This window comes from Plectropomus leopardus, chromosome 14 (genome assembly GCF_026936395.1).
Source record: "Plectropomus leopardus strain MGB_pleo_1.0 chromosome 14, ASM2693639v1, whole genome shotgun sequence".
NCBI lineage: Eukaryota > Metazoa > Chordata > Actinopteri > Perciformes > Serranidae > Plectropomus > Plectropomus leopardus.
In genome coordinates, this window is record NC_142189.1 from 22,400,001 (window position 1) to 22,424,380 (window position 24,380).

At 40.2% G+C, this 24,380-nt stretch overlaps 1 protein-coding gene across 4 annotated transcripts in view; it reads right to left on the minus strand.

The window, feature by feature from the left end:
* The window catches only part of LOC121953429 (AT-rich interactive domain-containing protein 1B-like), a 211,047-nt gene that overhangs the window by 164,003 nt on the left and 22,664 nt on the right, over positions 1 to 24,380 (minus strand). For all 4 annotated transcript variants that reach the window (XM_042500525.2, XM_042500524.2, XM_042500523.2 and 1 more), the window contains exon 2: positions 19,369 to 19,572. In XM_042500525.2, coding sequence (XP_042356459.2) covers positions 19,369 to 19,572 — 204 coding nt within the window. The remainder of the gene's footprint in view (positions 1 to 19,368; positions 19,573 to 24,380) is intronic.

The following is a 24,380-nucleotide window of genomic DNA, read 5'->3' on the forward strand; positions in this document are numbered from 1 at the left end:
GCACTGAGTCTAAAAGTTTGTTTTCACTCGCCTCTGCAGCAGCTGCTCCTCTTGCCCATCGTTCTGATCTGATCAGCTCTGATCGGATTGACTGATCAGTTATCCACCCTGTTAATTAAATTCCACAAACTGCTGCTGAGTAAAATACTAATTCATGCACAGATCCATCTGCCCTGCATTTAAGGACCAGCAAAAACCTCTGATTTTAAAGAGGGAATATGATAAAGTGGAGAGAGTTAAACTAGTGCCTAAAAACCTGTGCTTCTTCTTCTATGACGAGTCAAACGTGTGCTTTTAAAGAGGTCCATAAGCACTGTTGTTAGTGACTGGAGTGACTGGCAACCAGTACGGAAAAATTACCATTCAGTGGTAACAAATGTGGTTAAAAATTCTTTTTAACCTTTTTTTTTGTTGCATTTTTGCCTTCGTTGATAGGAAAGCCCTCGATTGACAGAAAAGGTGGTAGAGAGAGGGTGAAAGACATGCAGCAAAGGGCCTCAGCCGCCTATGTGGGGTGCATTTCCTATAGTGTATACCTGGTGAGCTAGAGGTGGCCCCTAATAATGCGTTTTAAATTAACTCTCTTGTCTGATAATCACTTGTCTCACAGTTTCCACATAGATAACTCCCCTTTCTTCACAGCTACAGATGCATGCAGTACTTATATCTGCATGATCTATTTTTAATACCAGGACACTACAGATCTCTTGTTTAAACACTTGTATAACTTGGTATAATGGCAAAGGTGGTTACTGCAAATGGTAGCCCAGATAAATGGCTTATGTTATTCTCCTTTTTTTGTCATTTAAATTTTTTATTGCTCGTCTTTCAAACAGACATTCTACACAAAAACATGACTTATAACAGAAAGACAGAGTATAATGACACAAACATTTCACACATGTGCCCATGTATACTCAAATGTCACAAGCTCTTGAAATGAGGTATCCCAGACTTAAGAAAATGTCCCTTTTGTATTATTCATCTGAGCCAATAAGTATTCAAAAGAGGCAGACTCTGTCATAAGTCTTATCCATTCAATAAATACTTTTTTCTTCTAGTTCCTGAAGAAAACTCTTCTTCTTGTTGACATGTAGCTCCTTTTCACGCTGCTTGTAAGTTCTTTATATAGATTTTTTTTTTCTTACAGGGGACCTTTAAAGAACATTTTCAGTGTATTCAAGAAAAGAGACTGACACAAATGCAAGCAAGTGGACAGGCAATCAGGTAAGCAAGCAGAAGAGACAGACATGGAGACAAACGGAGACAGAGACAGAAATACCGCCAGTCAGTCAGTCAAATAGGAACAGAGACAGCAGGCAGACTGGAGGTCTAACAAGTAGCAACCTGTCACAGTGGCTTTGGGAGGGAAGAAAGAGTCATTCAAATGCAGCTTCTGTTTGATCGCTGGGGGCGACTGTATGAATGTACTGTACCTACTGAGTACACACCAGCTCACTGAATCCTGATTCTCTTTGACTGAAAATATGCTTAGTGATAAACAGACTCGCTGTGCTGTTGCTTATACCAATAAAAATAACTGCTGGAAGTAGAAAATAAGACCATTTTCTGCCTTTTTTCCTTCCACTCAGGTGTGTGGAAGCAGACAAAATAACAGTGTGATTTATCCAGAGTGTCTTGGCAGGCACACAGTGTCAAATAAATGTCTGTAATGGAATGACAACAGATGTGAAGTGCTGTAGGGAGAAATGACGCAGAATAGACGTCCTGCGAAGCAAATAATTCACCATAAACTGCAGAAACAGTGTGATGAAAACAAAAGCCTTGGCGGCGTATTAAGATACAAAGACACAAACACGTTCACAAAACACTGCGAGGAACTCAATCAAAAATCTATCAAAACAAGACTCATATGCAGAGGCAGACAATATCTTCCTGCTCTGCAAATGGAGAGAATAAATAGCAAACCCTCATCCATGGCAGTGGTGTGTGTAAGGCACATGCATGTGTGCCTTAAATCAGCCGTTTAAAAACCTTGCACGGAACAAGGCACTGCTTGTAATTCAATTGGGCCAATGAGCAATAGACAGGAATTTTCATAATTCTGTTGAAGTGGCGATACGGCTGGCTGGCAATCGGGACCACAGGTCGCCCGTTTTGAGTGACAGATGGGCTCAGCCAACCAGAGAGCTAAGCAGAGCAACCACCCCGACCCCTACACACACACACACACACACACACACTGACAGGCATGACAGACACACACAGGCACACCATCAACATTAGCATGCTACTATGCTAGTAGGCCGCCACATAAGTGCAAGCTTCAAATCAAAAGGGTTACGAGTATAATAAAAGAGTCAGAAGAGCTGACAAAGACTAAAAACAGGAGAGAAGCAACCTAAAACATGATACAGACACGAGAAGGGATCCTGAGACGGTGGAGAAGGAAAATGTTTAGAGAGACAGAGATCGAGAGATAGAGGCGGAGGGGAGATAGAGGAGAGGTGTTACAGACTGAGATACTTAAAGGGATGGATAAAGCGATGTTTCACATGATAAAGACAGAGAGAGACAGATAAAGACGTGATGCAGACAGAGAGATATGTGGAGAGAAAAGGGGCGACACAGACAAGTGTAAAAGAGAAGCAGAGGAAGGCAGGGAGAAGAGTCTTCGAGGAGGGATGGGGGTAATGTGAAATAATGATGAAGACGAATGGAGAGGGGAAGAAAACGTGAAAGAGCTTCAACAGAGCTTCAAGTCCTTTTATACGCGCATAATATGAGGAGCGTTATGGGAGAGGCAGAGTGGAGAGGCAGAGACAGATAGACAGGTAGATAATGTAGATCCCACTGCTCAGATTGGCACCGGGAACACCAGGTGAGTGTAATTAACGAATTACCATTAATGAGAGGAGCTTGAGCTCTGACGACTACATGCTAATTTAAAGCAGGTTTAGGGAGAAAAGTGACAAAATTCAGCATACAAGTGAGCACTCCAAAAAACACCTTTTAATTTTGTTTGTCTCTTGTTTTTGAGTGTGCTTTTGATGCACAGTTATTGTCCCGCAATGCAATTTATGAAATAAAAGGAGGCGACACTCACAGCTACAAGAACATGTAAACAAATTGGGGAAGGAGGTGAGACAGCTCAAGAAAGCTTAAGGGAAAAAAAATAAATAAATAAAAATAAAAACCTATTTGGAACCCATGTACTTTTTTTCAGTTGCAGCCTGACTGACATCCCACACTGCATGTATTATGTAATTTATGATGGAATAAAAGCGTTACAATTTTTATTTTTTTTTAAATAGTGCAACAAAAAGAGTGCTACAAACATTGATAAACACTACGTAATATTACATTACAATTACTATGTAACATTTACTGTGGATTTGGGACACAACAACTGTTTTGCACCAGTTACATCACGTTCTTGCACACGGTGATTACACTGAGCGGCATGTCTCCAATCAGAAAGAAAGAGCTCATCAGTGACTATGTTTACATGCACTCTAATATTCCACTATTATTAAGAATATAACAATGCCTTGAATTTGCTACAAGTCATTCAAACAGCATATTCTTTTTATATATATTTCAAATTAAGCCTTTTTCCAAATGAAACGTTTTGGGACCAAAACATGTGGGATATGCTGGTATTATTCAGGTTTTGGGTAAACGGGGACTTTGGAATATGTTTTTCAACTGGGGCTTTTTTCCGCAGTTTGTTTGTTTGTCAGCTCTGTGTGTTGTCATGGATGCACTGTAAACATAACAGCTATTCAGTTTGTGAGCCCATAAGAAAAGCCCACATCTCTGGTTAGAAGGAGAAGCATGCCGACTCCTTAACATTATGAAAGACTTGGAAATCAACAGGTTTTTGGGAATGCACAAATATCGCTACAACCACCAAGAGGGTGAAGGAATAAAAGAAGGAGGCTTTGTTTGCACAGTCAAACAAGACTGACACAGAAGAAAAACTTTAAAAATACTATTTTGAAGCATTTCAAGCAAAATGACACAAGCAGCTCCAGCTGTTCCACTTTTCCATATTTGACCTGAAACGACTTGTTAGTCCGAGTATGCAGGGCTGCATGCAAACAGGAATATATTTTCACTAGCAATGTGAACACTGTCTTTTATGGAATAATGGCAAAATGAGAATATTTTCAAATTGCCTGTTAAGTGTCCAAATTCTGTATTGCATTCTAAAAGCATACAGATTTTTAATGCACTACATTCCTATTTTCACAGTACACTGTTTTAATGTTGTAAATCCATAAAAATCTACATACTTTACCATTTCCGGGAAACTTGAAATGATACACTACTACTGACTACTGCTGACAGACGTCTATCAAGCTGTAACTTTGTGATCTCATTGTCATTTGAATGGAATTGTTTTTCCAAAATTATAATTGTGCTTGTTTGTTTTCTGATGTGTTCCTGGAGTCATTTAACCACCGCCAAAAAAACGTATTGTCATTTTATACAGACTGAGCAGCTCCTCAATTTCCTTTGTGCGATGCCTTGTGGTTATAATAGTGCCCATCAACGGCAAACTCAAAAATAAAGCCGGGTTAGTATGCATCCTGACATGTTTGAGTATATCTAATTACACAGCTCGGGACAGAGAGAACACATTGCCGTTTGACACTCCTGATCTATACAAATGGAAACAACCAAACAGGCAGTTAATAATAATACTAACAAATAATCCAACAGCTCTGCAGTGATGGTAGGGCACGCTGATGAGAAGAGATGATAGAATACATTGGTCGCACTATATTATATTTATATCCTGCAAAGAAACTGATGGATGCTGTAATGCCCTATACCTGCTTTGCTAGCATTAGCATACATTATACTAAAAGCCCAACGTCATCGATTCAAACTGACATTTTTATATATAATCCTGTCCAACTTTCATTAAGTAACTTGGCACCCAGCTAAACATGTCTTTTATTACTTGAACTTAATCATACGAGGCTAGATATTGATCAAGAAGTGTTGTTGTAGTACGTTAGGTGTGTTTGTTCCAATGACAGCCATTTTTCTTTAGCATTTTTTTGCAAATGCCAAAGAAGTCTTCATCAGCACTGGCCCCAAATTACTTATGTAAGGAGCTTGGGGGCAGGAAGAGGCCAAGATGTTTAAATATAAGCACACAGTACAGTAGGCTTAGTTACTGTGCCTACAAATGGAAAACCACTCTTTTAAAATGGTATTATACTCACATAACACAGCATCACTGGAGGGATGGATGAGAATACATAAAAGCCAGCTACATTAAAATAATTACATTTGTAAACAGAGTGCAAAATGAAACGTTTTTTTTTTTTTTCATATGCAGACTCTCCAGCAGTTCAGTGAATCTAAACGCTAACTTAAAGGCATATAATCAAAGGAAATTTCAGCAAGGGAGCGCAGCAGGGAAACAGTAAGGGAGAAATGGCAGTGTTGACGGATCTGTCAGTCAAAAGAATGAAAAAATATATACCAGTATCAAAATAACTCTGACAACTGTGTCAGTCGCCTCATCTGTTTCTCTTAAGCTTGTTTGCCGTAAGTGGCTGAAGCATTTATCTAACTGTAACATTTTTCAGCTGACCAGCATCTTTTCTTTTCCTCTGGACATCGGATCCATCACACATTAAAGTCTCAGCCTGTTGAAAATAGACAATTTAGATATTGACAAAGTAACACGAAACCAATAAGAAAAGAAATTTTGAGTTATAAAAGTTAGGGGGATTCAGTCAAAGACTTGATTAAAAAATATATGTTGCACATTTACAGGACAGGCTGGGGAAATAAATCTACCCTTCAATGTTCTTGACAGGCAAAGCCAAAAAAAATGATCTACCTGAAAAGGAAAAGTGATAGTACAAATGTCTTATTTGTCTTTTTTGGTGTTTTGTTCATTATTATCAAAATCTATTAAAAAAAAAAAAAAACAGATTAGTGAAATCATGTAAAAACAAATATTCATTTATTATTTTAATTTTATTCTCTAGATCTTGATGTTTACGGATTAGAGAATTATAAAATCATTATCATATAATTATTCAGTATTTTAAATTATATATTTTTCTTTGGATTGTGATTATACAGATATACAACTATAGAAAATTATATATTACTTTTTTCCCCATTTTATTCACGGATCTTGATGTATACAGATATAGAATCATATAGAACTACACAATGATCATTATTTTATTTTGTTTTATTTTTCATTTTAATTTATGGCTCTTAATGTGTACAGTTTGTCTCATTTCACAATGTTTTTCCAAAATATTAATATGGTTTTTGTGTCAGGTGTTTGACATTTAGCTTCCCTTTTGATTGATTATTGCTGCCTGTGGCTTCAGTATGAAGACGCTCTCGGGTCATGCTGTGGATCTGATGACTGATGACAAACCATGATCAAAATATGGCATCTCTAATACACTTGTTGTATAAGAGATGGAAACTTTTACTGACTTACCGCTTGATTTCACTTTCCTACACATCTGTCTGCTGGGTAGACGACACTTAGTTTGTCACTGAATCATAGAAAATTAGTTGTAATACTGCAATAACCTTTATAATGTAGTATGTCAACATGTTTGAATCACGGCATCAAATCCTGTATATACTTAGCAGCAAAAAGGGTTTATGAAAGGTGGTGCGGTCTAAAAATACAGGATGCGCATGCTTTCGCTAAAGTCTGTCATTCGCACTGTGAAAATCTGCTTTCCTCATTTTTGCAGCACACAAAGTTGACATCAAACAAAACACATTTCACATCTGAGCTGAGCTGGCGCAGCCGACAAGAGGTTATCATTACACTCAGGACCAAAACAAATCAACCAGCTTCTTCAGCTCCGTGTGGTGATAAGATCAGCCGCTCAGAGCCAATACCACGTGCATTCTTGTATTCAGAATGAGCTGGGAGCACCATCCCCTGGTTTGCAGGCGAAGGTGAGTCCCTTGATGAAATGTGAGGCGTCGAAGGGACGGATCAGCATCAACAGGCTCATGATTAAACATAAGGGAGAAGAAAAGGGGATGCATCATCATGCTCGTCATCATCCTCGCATCTCTCACCCCCACCAAGGTGAGGGCGCTCTCTGTCGCTCTGTACCTCTCTTTGATCTCTCTTTCTCTCGCTCCTCCCCCTCCTCATACATCGGGAGGCCCTTGACACCTCAAGGAATGAGCTGCCCTTGGAGGACTGAGAGAAAGAGTGAGGGACAGGACGAGTGATATACAGGCCTCTTAATCATGCCGGTAACCTGAACTTAGATGCCACACATCACGCTAAGACTAAATATAAAGACAAAGAAACACCATCACGCTGAGGCAACAAAAGAAAGACTGCAGATGAAATTTGCTCTTTTTTTTGTATGAAGCATGGCACACTTCATATACCGCAGGTTTTTATTCCCAATTGAAAACACAAGCCTGTCTATTCAAAGATTGTGACTTATCGACCTGGTGATAACATCAACATCGCACTGACGGCGAGTGAAAGCGAGCAGATAGTGTAGCTATCGACTGTTAGACACGCAGGCGTGTTTTTCTATATTTTCATCTCGGATCCCTTTTCTGAAGACTGCCAAACGTTGCTCTCTGCCCCCTGTCTGTCTTTCTTTATTTTTCCCTCTCTCTAATTCTCTGTTTCTGCTCACATCAATTGATGGCTGGCTGCGACTAGCGATGCCTGTGTTGTTCCAAGCAGAGCCGTAATGGAGACATTTGGAGAGGCAGAGCAGGGCAGGTTAATGCTCTCTGTAATGTGTGTGTGAACAGCGATTTATTTTTTCTTTCTTTCTTTTTTTTTTTTATGCGAGAGGCTCTGGGCCCCGTGCCACCGGCTCCAAATGTTTTTCCCCTACTAAACTCCTGACCCCAATCTGTGGCCAAGAAAGACAGAAGAGAGAGGGGAAATTGAGAAAGAGACGAAAGAAAAAAAAGCAAATGTGATTCATTGGGGGGGTCAAAACTGGATCTGAATGAGAGGAAAAAAAAGGGCGCAGATGCTGATACTAAAGGAGCAGGCTTTCCCAAAGAGAGACTGTGAGAGAGACTGGTAAATAGATCATTGATCACACAGAATTTCTCAGTGTTTGTATTGGAAATTCAGTGGTGAGAAGGATACCTCATACCAGATCTAACTCAGATGAAATTCCGCTTTGACAGATAGAAAATAATCATCATTAAATTACAAAGGGCGAGAGGAAGGAAAGAAGGCTCGCGATACGTGTAAACATCACAATCCAGCACAAAATAGCCCTGAAATGTCTTTCAGATCAATCATTGCGGCACGCGGCGGCATTTTTCACCGCTCGCTGTGATGACAGGCTCGAACTTGTGTAGGAGTCATGTCAATTACATCTGAACAGAGAGGAGGGAGGGAGGGACGGGGGCTTCTAGTTGAAACACGCTTGTTCGCCATTAGCGGTTGACATCAGCACAGGAGATTATACTCGTATTTTACATCCCCTGCTGCGAGGCTGTCTTTCTCGGATGCTGACGCTCTGAGGTGCCGCTGTGTTAAACGACAGTGACACCATGGACTGTCAAGATCCGTCAGGTCAGTGCGGATACTGCACGCAGTGTTACAGGTCAATCAGGTGTTGGGGATGCGAGGATAAACCGAGAACCTGACTGAAACTAACACAACAGTCCTGCCGCGAATCCTACCGTCATGAAGGTCACACAGTGATGTTCTGTTTTTGTTCAAACTATTTTAAGATGTTGATTCCTCTACTGACTAGCAAAGACCCAAACACATTTAAAGCCATAATTGACGTGCCTCATTTGACACACATCAACTGATGCTCCCATGGCGCGCTGCAGGCATCAGATTGGAAACGCCAACGCCGCAGAATTGGCAGTTTTTAAGAGAAGGTCCATATTTCGGCAAAAAAACATTTGCATTCATCCTCTATACATTGCTATATGAGTAACGAAATATGAAATTACAGCACCGAAGAACCAGCTTTATTTTGAGCAAGGTTCACTCTCAGAAATATGCAAACATTAATCAAAGAAACCATAAACAGAGGGTATCAAGGAAATGCTACTTCTACTGAGTCTTATAAAATGTTAATGGCTCTAAACGTTCATAAACTGAAGGCTTCGGGACATTCATCAACAATGATGAACTTTGTCACAGCTCCCACTTCAGTTCAAGGACAACCTGCTAATTTTTGTCTCCAGCTGAGAACCAACTTTTCAGGTTTTGAACCAATTTATTTTTGGTCAAAATGCTCTCGGCAGTACAAAATAATGTTCAGGAACTAGAATGGAAAGGGCTCTATGTTGAGGTGTTGGGTATCTGTGTATACAGTTCAACAGCACCACAAACCTCTTAAATGACTATTAAGTTGAATCAAAGCCTCTTTAGTTTTAGCTGAGTGTACCTTATAACTGGCAACCGGGTGTATAGTTAACTAATATTAATCTATTGTCATGTCAACCAGCTTCTATAGGAACTTTATGGAGTTTCATTCAGATAACAGAGAAACACAAGAGTAAACACACATAAATCACTAAACAGCGAAACAGATAACATATAGAGCACAAAGATGCCATATTGACCCAAAGATCTATAAACCATATTGTTCTGAATATGAGACATTTTATACTTAAACATTCAACACTTTCTCTCTCTGTCTGTCTCTTTTTCTCATAGTTGTAAAAAACAAACAAAAAAACAGTGGTTACCTAAATGTATCTTAACCTTAAAATGTTCTTGATGTTTGCTTAAAACCAATCTAAAATCTAATAGCTAAAGGTGATTCTTTTGAGATTATATAATTATAGTTTACAGTATTTTATTTATGTAACTGATTTCTATTAAGAGACTAATACTGTATTTTCTGCTCATCTTAAAAGGTGTTGCCAAAGGGTGAGAGTCATCCTTAAAGTCAGAGTGATTTATATTCAAGTCAATAAGATGTCCTTTGAAGTTCGACTCTATAGTCTCTATAACTGGGCTCTGTCTTCATTTTCTCTTCTTGTACCACTCTACGCCAAATGGATGTGAGCGATATACAGAGGCTGAATCGAGGTAACACCTTGATCATGCCAATCTATGCCTTCTCAGATCTGTTTTCAAATGTTGATGGCGTGTCACGTCTCCTCGCTTCTCTGCTCTACAAATGAAGCCCAGAAACTGAGATGCTGGAGCAGACTTGACCTGCGTAAAAATCTATCTCTAATCTGAAAGAAAAACTGAGATGAATTCTCGGTGAGCCAATTAGAGCAGCGACTAATCCCCTAGTAACTCGGCAAAGACGTAAAGCATCCCTTTCTTTCCTCTCTCTTCCTCGCTCCCTCCGTTTCGCTCCACTTTCATCTCCCTGCTCTTTTATCTTATCAATAGGCACATATAGAGCGCCGCAGACACAGAGCGCCGAGCCTGGATCTTTCAAAAAAACTCCGTTTGTGACGTTTTACACCGATTGCCTGCATTCAACACTAAATTATATTAAATTCCGACATCACTTCACCCGCTTGTGTGAGAATGATGGAGTTTGCAGCTCATACAACTAATGCAAGAGCCAGAAAAAAGAAACAAAAAACTGACAGCTGGGTTTGTAATTTCACTAATGGCACACAAAAGTATAATCCACTGGGTCATATCATATATATCACAGTTTAGTTTTATACATTATGTGCATGTCATGCTTGTTCGGAGTGGACACAGAATTCACTAATGCATGTCCCACTCTGTGTTTCGCCATCTCCCTTTATGTCAGATCGAGCCTATACACACTTTACACTGATGTAATTGATAGTGTCGCTTCAACTGTGTCTGTGAAATGGGAGGGGTTTTCTCCCCCCTTTTCAGTTAATGGCCACGTAGCATCATCTCCACGTGGTGTCTGATTGGCTAAGAGCCACTCCACAGCAGCGGGGTAATAAAAGTTACAAATGAGAGCAGGCTATTAGAGCCATTGACGTGCGTAGGCTAGCTTGCTAATTAATTGATCCTGAAACTTCATCTATTCTATAGCCAGAGAGGAACCCTTAATTAATCAGCCTTTCCATATCGTTGTCCTCCTTTCTTTCAATCTTTTTCTCCTCCTTTAACCCCTCCCTCTCTCTCTCTCCTCCTAATGTCTTTTTTAATTGTGAGGTGAAAATGCTCAGGGTCCCACGTGCTGGCATGGAGTGCAGGTTTGGAGTTGCAGAGGAGACAGAAGACAGAAAGTGTGTGTTATGTGTATGTGCGTGGTTGAAATGTGTACTTTGAACAGTGAGCCTCCGGTGTTTCAAGAGCCTTTCAAAAAGGGAGGGGGCGGGACGAGGCTGGAGTGGTCCCCTTTGTACCCCCACCCCTCCTCTCCCTCCATCTTTCCTGGCAGAGGGGCTGATTTATTGGGGCTTCCCAGCCATCCGTCAGAGCCAGCAGCGCTGGCTGCATTAACCCCAGAGACAACCCCGGCACCCGGGGCCCCTAAGTGCTTCCAAGTGGCCCTCACTCTCCCCATTGGTGAGGACCCCCCCCCACCCTGGCTCAATCGATGTCGTAAATTACCCATCTAACTCCCTAAAGTCGATAGCCCGCAAGATGATGTTTGGACAGACAAGGATTTTTACAGCTTTTTGTTTTAATGGAAACTTAAAGCCCAATCACTTTTTTGGGTTGTGGTAAGTAAACTCACAAATTAACTTTTAATTATCAGTATTTTGTGTGTTTTTTTTTTCTCAGCTGGTAATAACTAGAAATACAGGCTACAAGCTTACACTGTAAAATCTGACGAGTTTATTTTACTTGCTTGCCTTGAAAAATGCAACTAAATATGACTATTAACCTTAATTTCTAACTGTCAAGTTTACTTAACATTCAGTTATATTTACTTTTTTTGTGAAGTTGTTGCAATTTAAAAATGACAAGTTTGATTAAGTCAATCTTTCGAAGTCTGAGTGACTTCAGTAAACCAAGTTGACTGTGCTATATATCTCTGTATTCTGCTGAATGCAAACTAGTCAACTATATTTTTACTTTCTTAACATGTTTACAAAACAGAAGTCACAGATCTCCTAACGTCATCATTGGCAAAATCCTCTTTGTCATGATAAAGCTGAGTCAAACTAACTTGGTTTAGTGAAGTTGTTAACACTTAGAAAGAACAAGGGAATTTCACTTGTCATTTTTAAGTTGCAACAACTTCACAAAATTAAGTAAATACAGCTAAATTTTACATGAACCTTCATTGCAGTAAACATAAATTAAGATTTATAGTTATATTTACTTTCCTTTCTCAAGACAAGCAATTACCAAGATGATTTTAAGAAAGATCAACTTGTTAGATTTTACAGTGTGCAAACTCACTAGTTGGTTCTTGTTATTCTCGTTAGGAGACCTGTCAGTCAATAAGTCTTTTTCATGAGAGACATTTTGTCAGAATGGGAAAAGCACAGGTGAAAATATTTAATGAACAATGCCTGAATTCTATTTATCTGTTTCATTTTCCTTGGTACTTTTTCACAGCAGCCGTTTTGACGTGTCATAGTAGGAAAAACAGGTGTTACTAATAACATCAATGATCGCTCCACTCTAATTAGGTGTCCATGTAAGCCATGGCAGTGAACCAGCATCCACAATCCCAGGACCTTGAAACTGAAGCAGCTAAATGGAATTCAGCCATCATTCTCTTTAACGTATACATCAGTGCGTTTCCTACTGTTATCGTGTTAAAATGCGTTTTGTGGAAACAGATCTTGTTTCTTACAATACCACAAGACAAAAAACATCTATATGAAGTTATTATTATTATAACAATCTTTTTAATTGAGTGCCTACAACTGTTTTCAAAAAGCATTAAAATGCATAGTTGCAGCTGCATGACACTGTTTTTAATTTAGTGGTTTCAGCTGTTTTGAAAATCACCATGAATCATGTTGTACTGCATAAAAAACACATGAAGAGAATAAAAACAAAGAGGAGCCTTCTTGATATGTTGCTTATTATTTAGGAATGTACAGCTTGCCCAGCTGAATGGATGAGTCTTTTAAGATGTGCTTTTTAAAGAATACAGATGTATTATTTGCTTTCATCTATTGTTTTTTGCCCGCAGATCATCACTGAATAAGGATGATTCCTGAACAGTAATCTTTAAAAAGAGAGTGTCACTTGAAAAAAGGTACAAAAAGCCGTGAAGAACAGAGGGTGTGTTGTAAAGGAGTGTTGTGGTTTGTATGGACCGAACGGGTGGCGGGGTCAGCCACATTTCCACTTGACTTTAAATGCTTGGCTTCTATTAAGTTGGCCCAGTGTGTAAGGAACAAACAGCCAACACTGGTAATGGTTTCTGCCTGACTCCTTGACACATTCAGCCCCCTGCCACACACATATACACACACACACTCACACACACACACGCACACACAGACACACACCTTTCCTTTTTCTATTTCTCTCTCTCTCTTTCATTTTCCAGGATATCTTTTTTCTCTTCCTGCTCTTTCCCCCACTCCATCACCCCTCCCCTCTTTTCACATCAAACACTAATGTTTCCTTCAAATTCCTTTTCCTCTCCGTCTGCCAACTTTGAAATCACAGGAAATTACGCTAAGAATTGGCGAGGGTTTTTTCTTCTTTTTTTTTTCGCTTTCAACTTCCCAAACAGACGTTTTTCTCGTGTGGCCTGTCATCCCCAAGACACCCGCCTCCTTCTCCTACTTCCTCCTCTTCCTCTTCTTCTTTTTTTTTCTTCTTCTGCTGATATGTTTGTTCTGGCTCCCATCACTCCTGTCTCTGTCTCTCGCAGACATGCATGCAGACGCGGCACGACGCTAACTACACCTAATGCAAGTTCTAGGCTTATTTGCTGCAGGCTGCTTGGAAAGTTGGTTTTTTTTTCTTTATCCGAGACATCAACAGTGAAATCGGTGCCTGTGCTTGCCTCCTATGGCTGGATCAAGGAAAGGAGGCCATGAGCAGAGTACTTAATTGGTAGTGAACTGCACAGTTAAGAATGTGTCAGACCGTGTGCGAGAGTGCATGCACGATCACAGCAACATGTGCATGCTATCTATCTGTGCAAGCATGTAGTGTATGGGACTGAACAGAGAGTACTCCAGACATTATTGTTTTGAGGGTGTGCACAGGTAAACAAGGTCCCCCAGAAACAATGACTCAACCCAGACTGAAGGGTCATATATTGCCTCTAGGTTACACACACAGTGAGTACCTTTACATGTACACCAATACCTCTACCACTGTAAACAACCACATTAAAGTATCAGTTCAGACACAGTGTTTTTATGAACTATAGAAGAGGTCTTTGTAAAGCTCTTAGCTTCCTGCACATGCGCTTTTTTTATGGATATGCGAATGTTTCGATAAAGCATGTGGGCGTTAATGTGTTTATGTATGTAAATGTCACAGTGTGGTTATTACATCTTTTGCATAGCTGTGTGCTTTAGGGCGGAGACAACTATACAAAAATAATAATGAATAGCTGAGCTGACATGATTTGTGGTTTTTTGTGGGATTCGAAAAAATTGTCCAGCTCTGAAGAATCCAGCTCACGTAATCAAGTTATACTTATTCTGGTTATAATGTCAGAGTCTGTTCACTCACACATATTCTCTCTCTCTCTCACACACACACACACACACACACACAAATTGAGCCATGCAGTGTTTTGTTTTGTTTGTTTAGTGTGTGTCATCTCAGATTTCTGACTCCGCCCCAAAACAATGGAGGTAAATAGAATTTTGTTTGTGGTGCTCAGCGCATCAAACAATGGTATATTGTCCCTGTTACTCTGGATAATCACCGACCCTGCTGTCAACAATTTTCATAGGGACTATCTTTTTTAGTGGAAAGAAGTAAAAAAAAGAAGCTGTTTACAGGGAGGTCTGTGGGTTTTCTTGGGTAACAGCAACACAAATTGTGAATATAAATGTTGCTCTGGGGTTGTTCTATTAAATTTTGGTTGCTTTACTATTGCTTTTTGTCACATTTTATGCTTTTATCAGATAGCAATAGTAGACAGGTTGTAGGGAAAGAGGGTAGATAAGAAATGGTATGAAAATTTCACATTATGACTATAGTGACCAAAATTATGGTTGTTATACCATGGTTATAAGTATGCCCATGGTATTTTTTAAAAAAGAAAAAAAATTTAAAAAACAAACAAAAAAAAAACACACTGAAAACATTTCACTAACATTTTCACGAAGTTTTACATCGAAATCTAAAATTATAATTAGCAGCATTATTCACTTTGATCAAATAAATGTTAAAATAATATAGCCAATACCTATATATGTAAACATGTAAAAACCATATAAAATGTGCAATAACATTGAAGGTGGCCTGTCGTTGAAGTGCTTGCTTGAATGTCTGTGTCACAGTAGATGCGGACAAAGGACCAGAAGCATGACTGAGTTTGTCTGTTGCACGCCCACTCTGTAAACACAGAAACAGCAAAAGAAACCCAGCTTGCATGCTGCACCTGCAAGCTTGCACCTGGGAGACAGTTGCTAACTTTGGTTGACGCTGGAAAGTATTAACCGTGAGTTATTCAAAGCACTGTAATCAAACACAGTTTACATGATAATAAAAATAATAAAAACAAATGGTAATACTGACCATTGGGAATTATACAGCAAATAACCATGAAACTGATAATTGTTTCATCCCTAAAAGAGGGAGACAGCTGTAACACATGGAGCTTACTTTCTACAGTTACCAAATATCCAATGAAAAAATTCCATAGGATTTTGGACAAGGGAGCCAGGGCTTGGCCTATAGAAAAACTGTTATCCCTGGGGCACTCTATCTTATCACTCTATCACTCTTTAACTGCAATATTGGCCATAGACATTTTTTAAAAAAAAGCCGCATAAACCCTGGTCTTAATCCTTAAACCATAGGGGGTGACCTGTAATTTCCAAACAATGTGAGCACTGGGGACAAAATTCAAGTCACCTTTGTTGTACTGTGGTGGCTGCAGAAATGTCAGAGTCAGATGTTCTAAAACCCAAGCAAAGATAACAAAGCCAGATATGGCCAGATATCAGAAAGGGTAACAATAACAATTTACCCTTTCATTAAAAAATGAAATGCCTGCAACAGTTGTAGTGCTGCTGTAATCAAGTGCAATCAAAATGGCTTTAAGTGCATCCATAACATATATCAAGCTATTACAAAGATGAATTTTAACACCTTATGTGTGTGTGTGTTTTTATGAAAAGAACAGAGGTGAGCCCCTACCTATTCTATATCCAATGCCTCCCCCGAATTAAATGTATGTATGTATTGCTGTGTAGTTCTTATTTAATACAAATGGGGCTTAATTTGAGCAGGATTTAATTATAATAATGAAAGGCAGTCAAAGAGGACCTTTTGTTCCTCTGTTTAAACCCCCTACACACACACACACACACACAGTCCTGAAGAAATCACAGAGATAGACATACACACATATCTTTGTTGACGTCACGTTGCCTGGCAACATCCCAGCATGCTTGGCTGTGACAAGCTGAGGTCTCAGCCCTGAAGCGCAGTGCATCATGGGGGATTGTGTGTGCCGTGTCTTACATCACCCACAATCCCCCCTTGCTGATGCAGCCGCGGTGAAGACAGTGAGAATGTTCTGTGCAGCTGATCCTGGGGCAGTTTCATAACATCTGCGGGTTAAGAAAGAGGGTGGGGTGGCTGATTTCTCCTCCTCCAGACACAGCTGCAATCATGTCCATCTTAACGGCATTTGGTGCATCTTTTGATATGTAATTAATAGTCACTTTAAGGCTTGATATACAGTATATTTTGCAGTACACATGTGGGGCATTCATTTTTAGCCCGCCCCGCTCCTCCCTGATCAGACCCCTGACCGCTTTTCTGTAGGTGAGGCTCATTACGCTCATCTGAGAGTGTGGAATTAAACCTCCTCCTCCGAACTCATTACTGTGAGCTAGATTTCACCGGCTGCAGATAGGCAATGCGGTGGTGCTGCTTTTAAAGCCAGAGCCAGATAATTAGAAACTTTAGAAGCGCATTTCCCATGGCTATAGCCAGAGTGAACAACTAATTCTATTTGAACTAATTACGTTCCATAGCGCTACGTTCGGGCGATGTAATACGCCCGAGGATTTCATCACAAATCAGTAGCAGGGATGTATTTTTGTGCGTGTTACTGACTGTACGTCATTATGCGTTGGCATTGCTCTCCATGCGCAGCCTGTCTTTAAAAAAAAAAAAAAAAAACACCCCCATTCCCTCCCAACTGTGTGATATCATTCTGCAAAAACCCTGAGCAGGCTCAATAATGCTTGTTTTAGGAGGGTGTTGACATCATCAAAATGCGTCAAATGAGGCTGAGACCTGCAGCTCGGGTAAGGGAGTTTAAGATGAATGTTTCCCATTCGGATTGCAGAGCACGGTGTGGCCAGTGAGACAAACTGATGATATTTGATAATCAGTCAGTAAATTAGTGGTTTACCGTGGCCCTTTGAACTTCTTTGGCAATTCATGTTATCATTTTATTTTTTGAGTCCTGACTTGACACTTGTTTGTTGACAGTAAAAAAAAATGAATGTATTATTATTATTATTATTATTATTGTTATTGTTATTATTGTCATTATTATTATTATTATTATTATTATTATTATTATTATTATTATTATTGTCATTATTATTATACCATTTGTATTATTTAAGTGGTAGTAGTATTTTTATTATTAATATTATAATTATTTTATCATTATCGGCATTATCAATAATATTAGACATACTGTTTTGATATTATTATTATTATTATTATTATTATTATAAGAATTTGTAGCAGTAGTAGCAGTGGCATTTTTATCAGTAGTATTAGTATTCTTTTATCATTATCAGTATTTAAATTAGTGTTTTTTTATTTTGGTGTTAATATTATTGTTCTTTTTTTAATGATTCTTATTGTTTTATATATTCTTATTCTATTCTTCTATTCTATATTCTTATAATGTTTTTATTGTTTTTGTGTTTTTGTTGTTACCGTTATAATGAACACACATAGCCTGCACACCCATAACAAAAGTAGTACAAACACATACAAAAAATAAATATGTTAATGAAAAAATATATATATAGTTGGGACATTATAAGCCACAAAAGACATTATACAACTGCTGTATAATGTTGTACTTCCCATAATGAGTAAACTGATCTTCATTTGTAAAATCAGAGTAGTAACCTCTATATTCTTCCGGTATGACACCTGTTTGTTAATGCCCACTTTATCTCCACAACGTTTTCTTTAAAAATACAACACTTATCTTCAATACTCATAAGATGAGTCTTCCTGCATATAAATAAACAAGCATCACACACCAATTCTCTCTTTTACTGCATGTATGTGCATTTGTATATTTTAAGGCAATGTAGGAAGTTTGTCTGTCGTTCCATCTGTGTTTCTCTGCGTCTCTCTCTTTCTCTGTGGTCTTGCTATGTGTGGAAGCTCGCTCGCTCCAATAAGAGGTGTCCAAGTCCAGACCAACAGACCAGGCTGACTAAATATAGCAGGCAGTGACAGCAGGGGACACTCCCCCCCTTCTCCCGCTGTGGTGCTCAGTACTGCTGTTTCACTTCAAACTACACTAATGGAACTGGATTGCCGTACAAACACACACAGAAGAAGTTTGCTTCTTGCCAGAAATATAGGACACACACTTATCCATACACAGTACACGCAGATTATTACACATGCATACTTTCTGTGTATCTCTCCCTCCAACACACACACACACACCCATCCAGTCCAAATGGGATTTACTTAAGACTCAATAAAGCAGACAGAAGCACTATTGTCTCCAACACAGGCCTATTGTGTCGCACAGAGAGTCTGTGACGTGGGTCGGCTGTGCTGCATCTATGTTTACTACACAGAGAGCATTCCACTACACACACACACACACACACACACACACACACACAATTAAAGAGACATGCACACAAAAAAAATCAAACACGCACACACGCAGTGCAGAAGCATATAGAAATACATAATCAAGCTTACAAGCGCTCCGCCAAACAAGCATGAAGAATGAACATGCTTACACACACATACCACGCACACGCAGCACACACACACACGCAGCATCAAACCCATCTCGCTCCAGTGGGAGTCTAAGAGGGGAACTGAGTGATGAACAGGAGTGACACCACCACATGCCAGGGTGTGAGATGTGCTGCCTGGTATTTTAGGCTGCGTCTCAAATTGAACATGCCAAGCCTTCGGGGGAAAATCTCTGGAAGAATGTTCACCGCGAGAAGCAAATGTCCCACAGCAATATCGCTTATACCAGCTCCAAAATCTGGATCGGCACCGCGGAGGGGGCCTGACTCATTCATGAATCACGCTGAGACACACAAAAAAAAGTGTAGCGCTGGGGTTTGTTGACATACCTGTTGTTGAGGATACTGCATCCCGCCCATGCCCATTTGGCCCCTCCCCTGCATGCTCATTGGATATCTGTGTGGAGGAGGTGATGTGTATGGCTGGCTGGGAGGGTAGGGCCCGCCCCCTGGCTGCTGCGGGGTGGAGTAGGGATTGTTGGTCATGCTGTACAGCTGCGAGCGCTTCATAGCCATGAAGTCCATGGAGGACACCTGTAGAGGGGAAAAAGAGGGATTCATGATCAGCATTCTTCCTTCATTCACAACGGTACTTTCTCATTGGCTGAGAAGCCTTCAAATGAATTCATCCACCACCTGCCAAGTTGGACTGAAGTCCACTTAGTGCTCACACTCCAAAACCACAAGCACCATTGATTTATCTTATAATTGCACAGTGAGCGGAAGCCTTAAATTAATGTCTACAGGTCATAAATGAGCTACAAATGGAATTAAGTAAGCAAAGATGTTTATTGCGCCACTATCAAGAGCAAACTTTGCTGGACAATGGCCAAAATATAATGATTTAATTAAAACCTAAAGCTTGTCTCTTTGTTTTAATGTCTGAAAGGGTTTTAAAAGTGTTGTAAATGTTGTTTAAAGTGATGGGAAGCAATAGCAATAAAAATTATATGGCTTTGTTCCCACAACCACAGCCCAGCGGTGCCAGTAATCGCCGTTCAGCGCTTCCTCTTACTCGCTGGTTTGCACGTTGGTGCTTGCAGGAAAAACCGGCAGAAATACTGATAATTACATTTCACTTTATGCTCCTCTCAATTCACATAAGAGTACAGGTAAGGGGCTTGAGAGTCTGGCAGGGATTCAGACTTTGCATCACAATTGTGACGAGGCATTTCAAGTTTGCAAGTTTGAACCCCGGGAGGGGATTCGGGGCAGTGAAGCAGTCAAAAGTACCCGCTCTCCAAAGCTACACCTTGGGAGCTAGCGTCTTATATGAACACAAAACAAAATCAAAGAGAAGAAAGAGGAGGTGTCAGGGGCGATTTATTCCATTGTAAGTATTTCAGAGCCTTTTTAGAGGTTGTTTGGGGTCTCAGTGAGCCATTGGAAAAATTCCGGTACAGTGCGTCAGGCTAATGCTAATCCGTCACCCGTAGCGGCGTGTTTGTCTGTCTGCCGGGCAGATAATGTGGACTTCTTCTATCTTCCCTCTCTCCTCTCATGCTTTCTCCCTTTTGTCTCTGCCGTGTAGGATCATGTGTGATTTATGACATTTTGTTCCTACTGTTTCTTACACACACACTTTCACTTCTCGTCTCTCATCTTCAACTCGCCCCCTTCTCCCCCTCCTCCCCCTCCCTCCTCAGTTCCCTCTCCTCTTCCCAACTCAATATCACCTCGTCTAGTGTTGAGGAGAAATTGCCGTTGCCTCATATTGCCAGGCTAATATCAAGAAGACATGTCAGGGGATGGGAGCACTTTATTCAGCAGGTTACGTGCAGACGGTTACGGCGCTCTGGCTTTAAAGTGGTTTTGTCTACTGAGGCATGTGCGTGGAGTACATTGGACTATTTCACAGAGTGCGGAGGAGAAGGAGAGAGAGAGAGTGTGTTTGGGTAGCCGGGGGAGAGAGGAACAGAGTACTCTTGGGTGCCTAAAAGTTATTTCACAGCATGGCATTGTATGTGGGTGTGTGTGAGGAGAGAGGGTTATCCTGCAAAGGTCTGCATCATCAGGATTTCGAGGGCCTAATCCTAAGAAACAGAAAAAGAGGCTTTTTGTGATCAGTGCGTTAATGCATGTTTGTAGTCCAGTAGTCTTTATTTTGGCCTCCTTCATATCTGAAGCCATGAATATGTTAAGTTCTGCCTACATTATGAAGCTAAAGTCACAAGCCCTTTTTACATGGAGATCGCACTGTAAGGTTGCTACAAAGTCGCATCTTCATGCCTCCTTTGCATTTTTGCACAGAACCAAATGACAGTGGCATTTGCTCCAGTGTGTGATTATAGACAGCATGCCGGCATCGCAGAATCAAAAGACACGTGATGGGCTCGACATGTAACACAACAGCATCTGCCTCTTGTGTTACATATAACATTTGCATCATAACATAACATAACATAACATAACATAACATAACATAACATAACATAACATAACATAACATAACATAACATAACATAACATAACATAACAGCGCAAAATTCCTGCCCTTTACAGGAAATGTAACGTCTGGGACGCACACACGCGTGAGCAGCGTGTAACGACATCCTCGCCTAACTGCTGTGTCTTGCATGCTTGCAGTGTTCACACTGGCAGCGTTGTTGCTGCCTGCTGCTAAAACAACTGTATTTCCACAATTAAAAACACATACCTTACTCATTTAAGGAGCTGTGCAAAGCTACTGCATTGTCAACAACACGATCCTGCAATTGTTTCACAGTAAAAGGTCTTGCGTTAAGAATGTAAGGGATTCTGTTGACGAGATCATCGTCAGAGGGCCTTAATTATGAAACTGACACAGGAAAGGTTGAATAAAACAGATACATTTGTATTTCCTCATGTCTGTGACAGATAAACACGTTAAAACTGTAGTAAAAGGTGGTATAGAGGAGTCAATATAATTACGAAAACAGAATGCTCACTGATTATTTCTGCTGACAACCATGCCGCTGCATGGAAAAAAATCGGCGAGCCTCAGGCAGTGTGGCTGCTCTAATCTGTTAAAATGGGCACCGAAAAAGCAAACAAACAACAGGTTCCGCAATGCTCATCCACTGCTAACGCATGCAGTGTGTCCCGGGCCTAAAATGATTGCCAGCTTAAGTAAGCTGTGTAAGCGGATGATTAAAGCTAAGAGCTATTGTATTGTATTGTCCATTTAAAAATGTTTCTGAAAACAGATGAATTTCAAGTTACAAATTTTACAAAATTTGTTCTACATTAGACTTTTTTGAAGAGAAAAACCTTAAATCATCACACTATTTGTTTGGGTTATTGCCCAGTAAGAAGATGAAGAAACTGACAGAATAGATTCATTTTAAAGTATTTTGTATGTGCTAAAACTGACTCTGGTCATATGCTCCTAATGTAATGGTGTTTTGACCAGAGAGGAGGGCAACATGTGACCTGTTTAAATGTTTGTACACTCACAAGATGCCACAAGCCAGACACACACAGGTCCACTAAGCAATATGTGCAGCGAAAAGGGCGACGCTCTCCAGTTTCTGAAAATCCAGGGCACTGTGCCACCGGTGATATGGGACACACACCCCCTCCCCTGCTCCATCCAGTTCACCAATCCATCTCAAGAGGTCCTCCGTTTGCCAAAAATGCTGAGCGCAACACAAGTAAATCCCCTCACACGGCTGCCAAGTGTAAACACACGCTTGCAAAAAAAAAAAAAAAAAAACCTTTAACTGCTGCACTTAGGCACTGGACACAGAAAACAACTTCAGAGTTTTGGGAGAGGAGAAGCTCGATTAAACCCACACACACATGCAGAGAAATGTGTATTAGCAGAATCTTGGCTCTCGCTGTTGATCTCTCTCTCGCACACTTGTGGGAAATTCTTAAATAAAACAGCCACAATAAAAGGATATGGAGCTATCTAATACATTGGTCCATGTTCCACACACGGCATTATCCACACCTGTCCACGGAGGCAAAAAAAATGAGTATTCTCCGCCTCCCCAAACGGAGCCTCATATCTGCTCTCATGACAAGTTCCACTAAATGAGATTTCAGCCCACTGCAGCCTTTTCCTAGAGATATGCCCACCATTTCCCTCACACCACCAGGCATAAAAAAACGACAACAATTCTTGACAAATTGAAACATTCTTTTTTTTTTTCTCCCCTCGGAGAAATGGCTGTACTTAGGAAAAAAAATTATGAATATGACACGAAGTGAATCGTGTCTGCGCCAGGAGGGACAGCAGATAAAAAACTAGAGGGAATACGCAGAAATTGTTTTTTATTTTTCTTCAAATGTGTTTTTCACTTTTGTTCATCTGGGCATGCCATTCAATGGAGGAGGGGGAGGAGGCGCGGGAGACAATAGTAATTCAACTGCTAAATTTAAAATTCAATTTATGAACTCCTCTCCAGCATTCTGACTCTCGTGAGCTTTTTTTTTTTTTTTGCAAAACAAAGCCATTAAAACAGAACATGGGTGAAATTACTGTGGGGTGAAACCTGCTAAATTGCTTTTCTGAGCTCAATCGACAACATTTTTATGTTGCAGAAAAAAAAAAGATTTTATTCCTCCTCGCTTTAATGTGCTAAGTTGTTAATCAGAAAGAGACAAAATGCTCGACACAAAAGGCTCGGATATGTGGATTATGAGACACACACTGGGATCAAACAAACATAAAACAATATTGGTAAATGGTTATTATTCCAATTTCATTTTTAATGCAGGAATTATTTTTTGAGAAAAAAAAAATCTTCTGATTTATCAGCCGTGGCGAATGAACGTGTTCGAACAGGGACACTGAGACACACACACACACGAGCGTACGCACACACACACACACACACTCACAATCACACACTGTGTCCCTGTGGCTATAGCTACCCTTGTCCTTCACACCAGATGACCAAATCATCACCTGTCTGCATCAGCCCTTCATTTCAGTTATTTACAATCCACACACACACACACACACACACACACACACACACACACACACGCGCAAACACACACAGAGGAAACAGTGACAGGGACAGGCTCACCCACTTAGCAGGTGTAGTAACAATACAGTGGGATCAGTGCTGCTAGATACCAGCCTTCAGGGCTGTAGTGTTTCCACTTAAATCATCTGTTACTTTCTGATTCAAACAGCCTGCTTGTCTTCATACAACCAACACTGAAATAAAAGCTTCCTTTCATATGTTCTTTATGGACTACAAGCTGCTTTATTGAGCGACAGCTACTTCAGAAATTGAACCTCGAAAGAGCAGTTCACTGAACTGCTATGATCCAATATATCACCTGGTGGCTTAATACTGTCTAGAACAACACAGTTTTCCTGCTAGATAGGCAACAGTTTCTTAAAA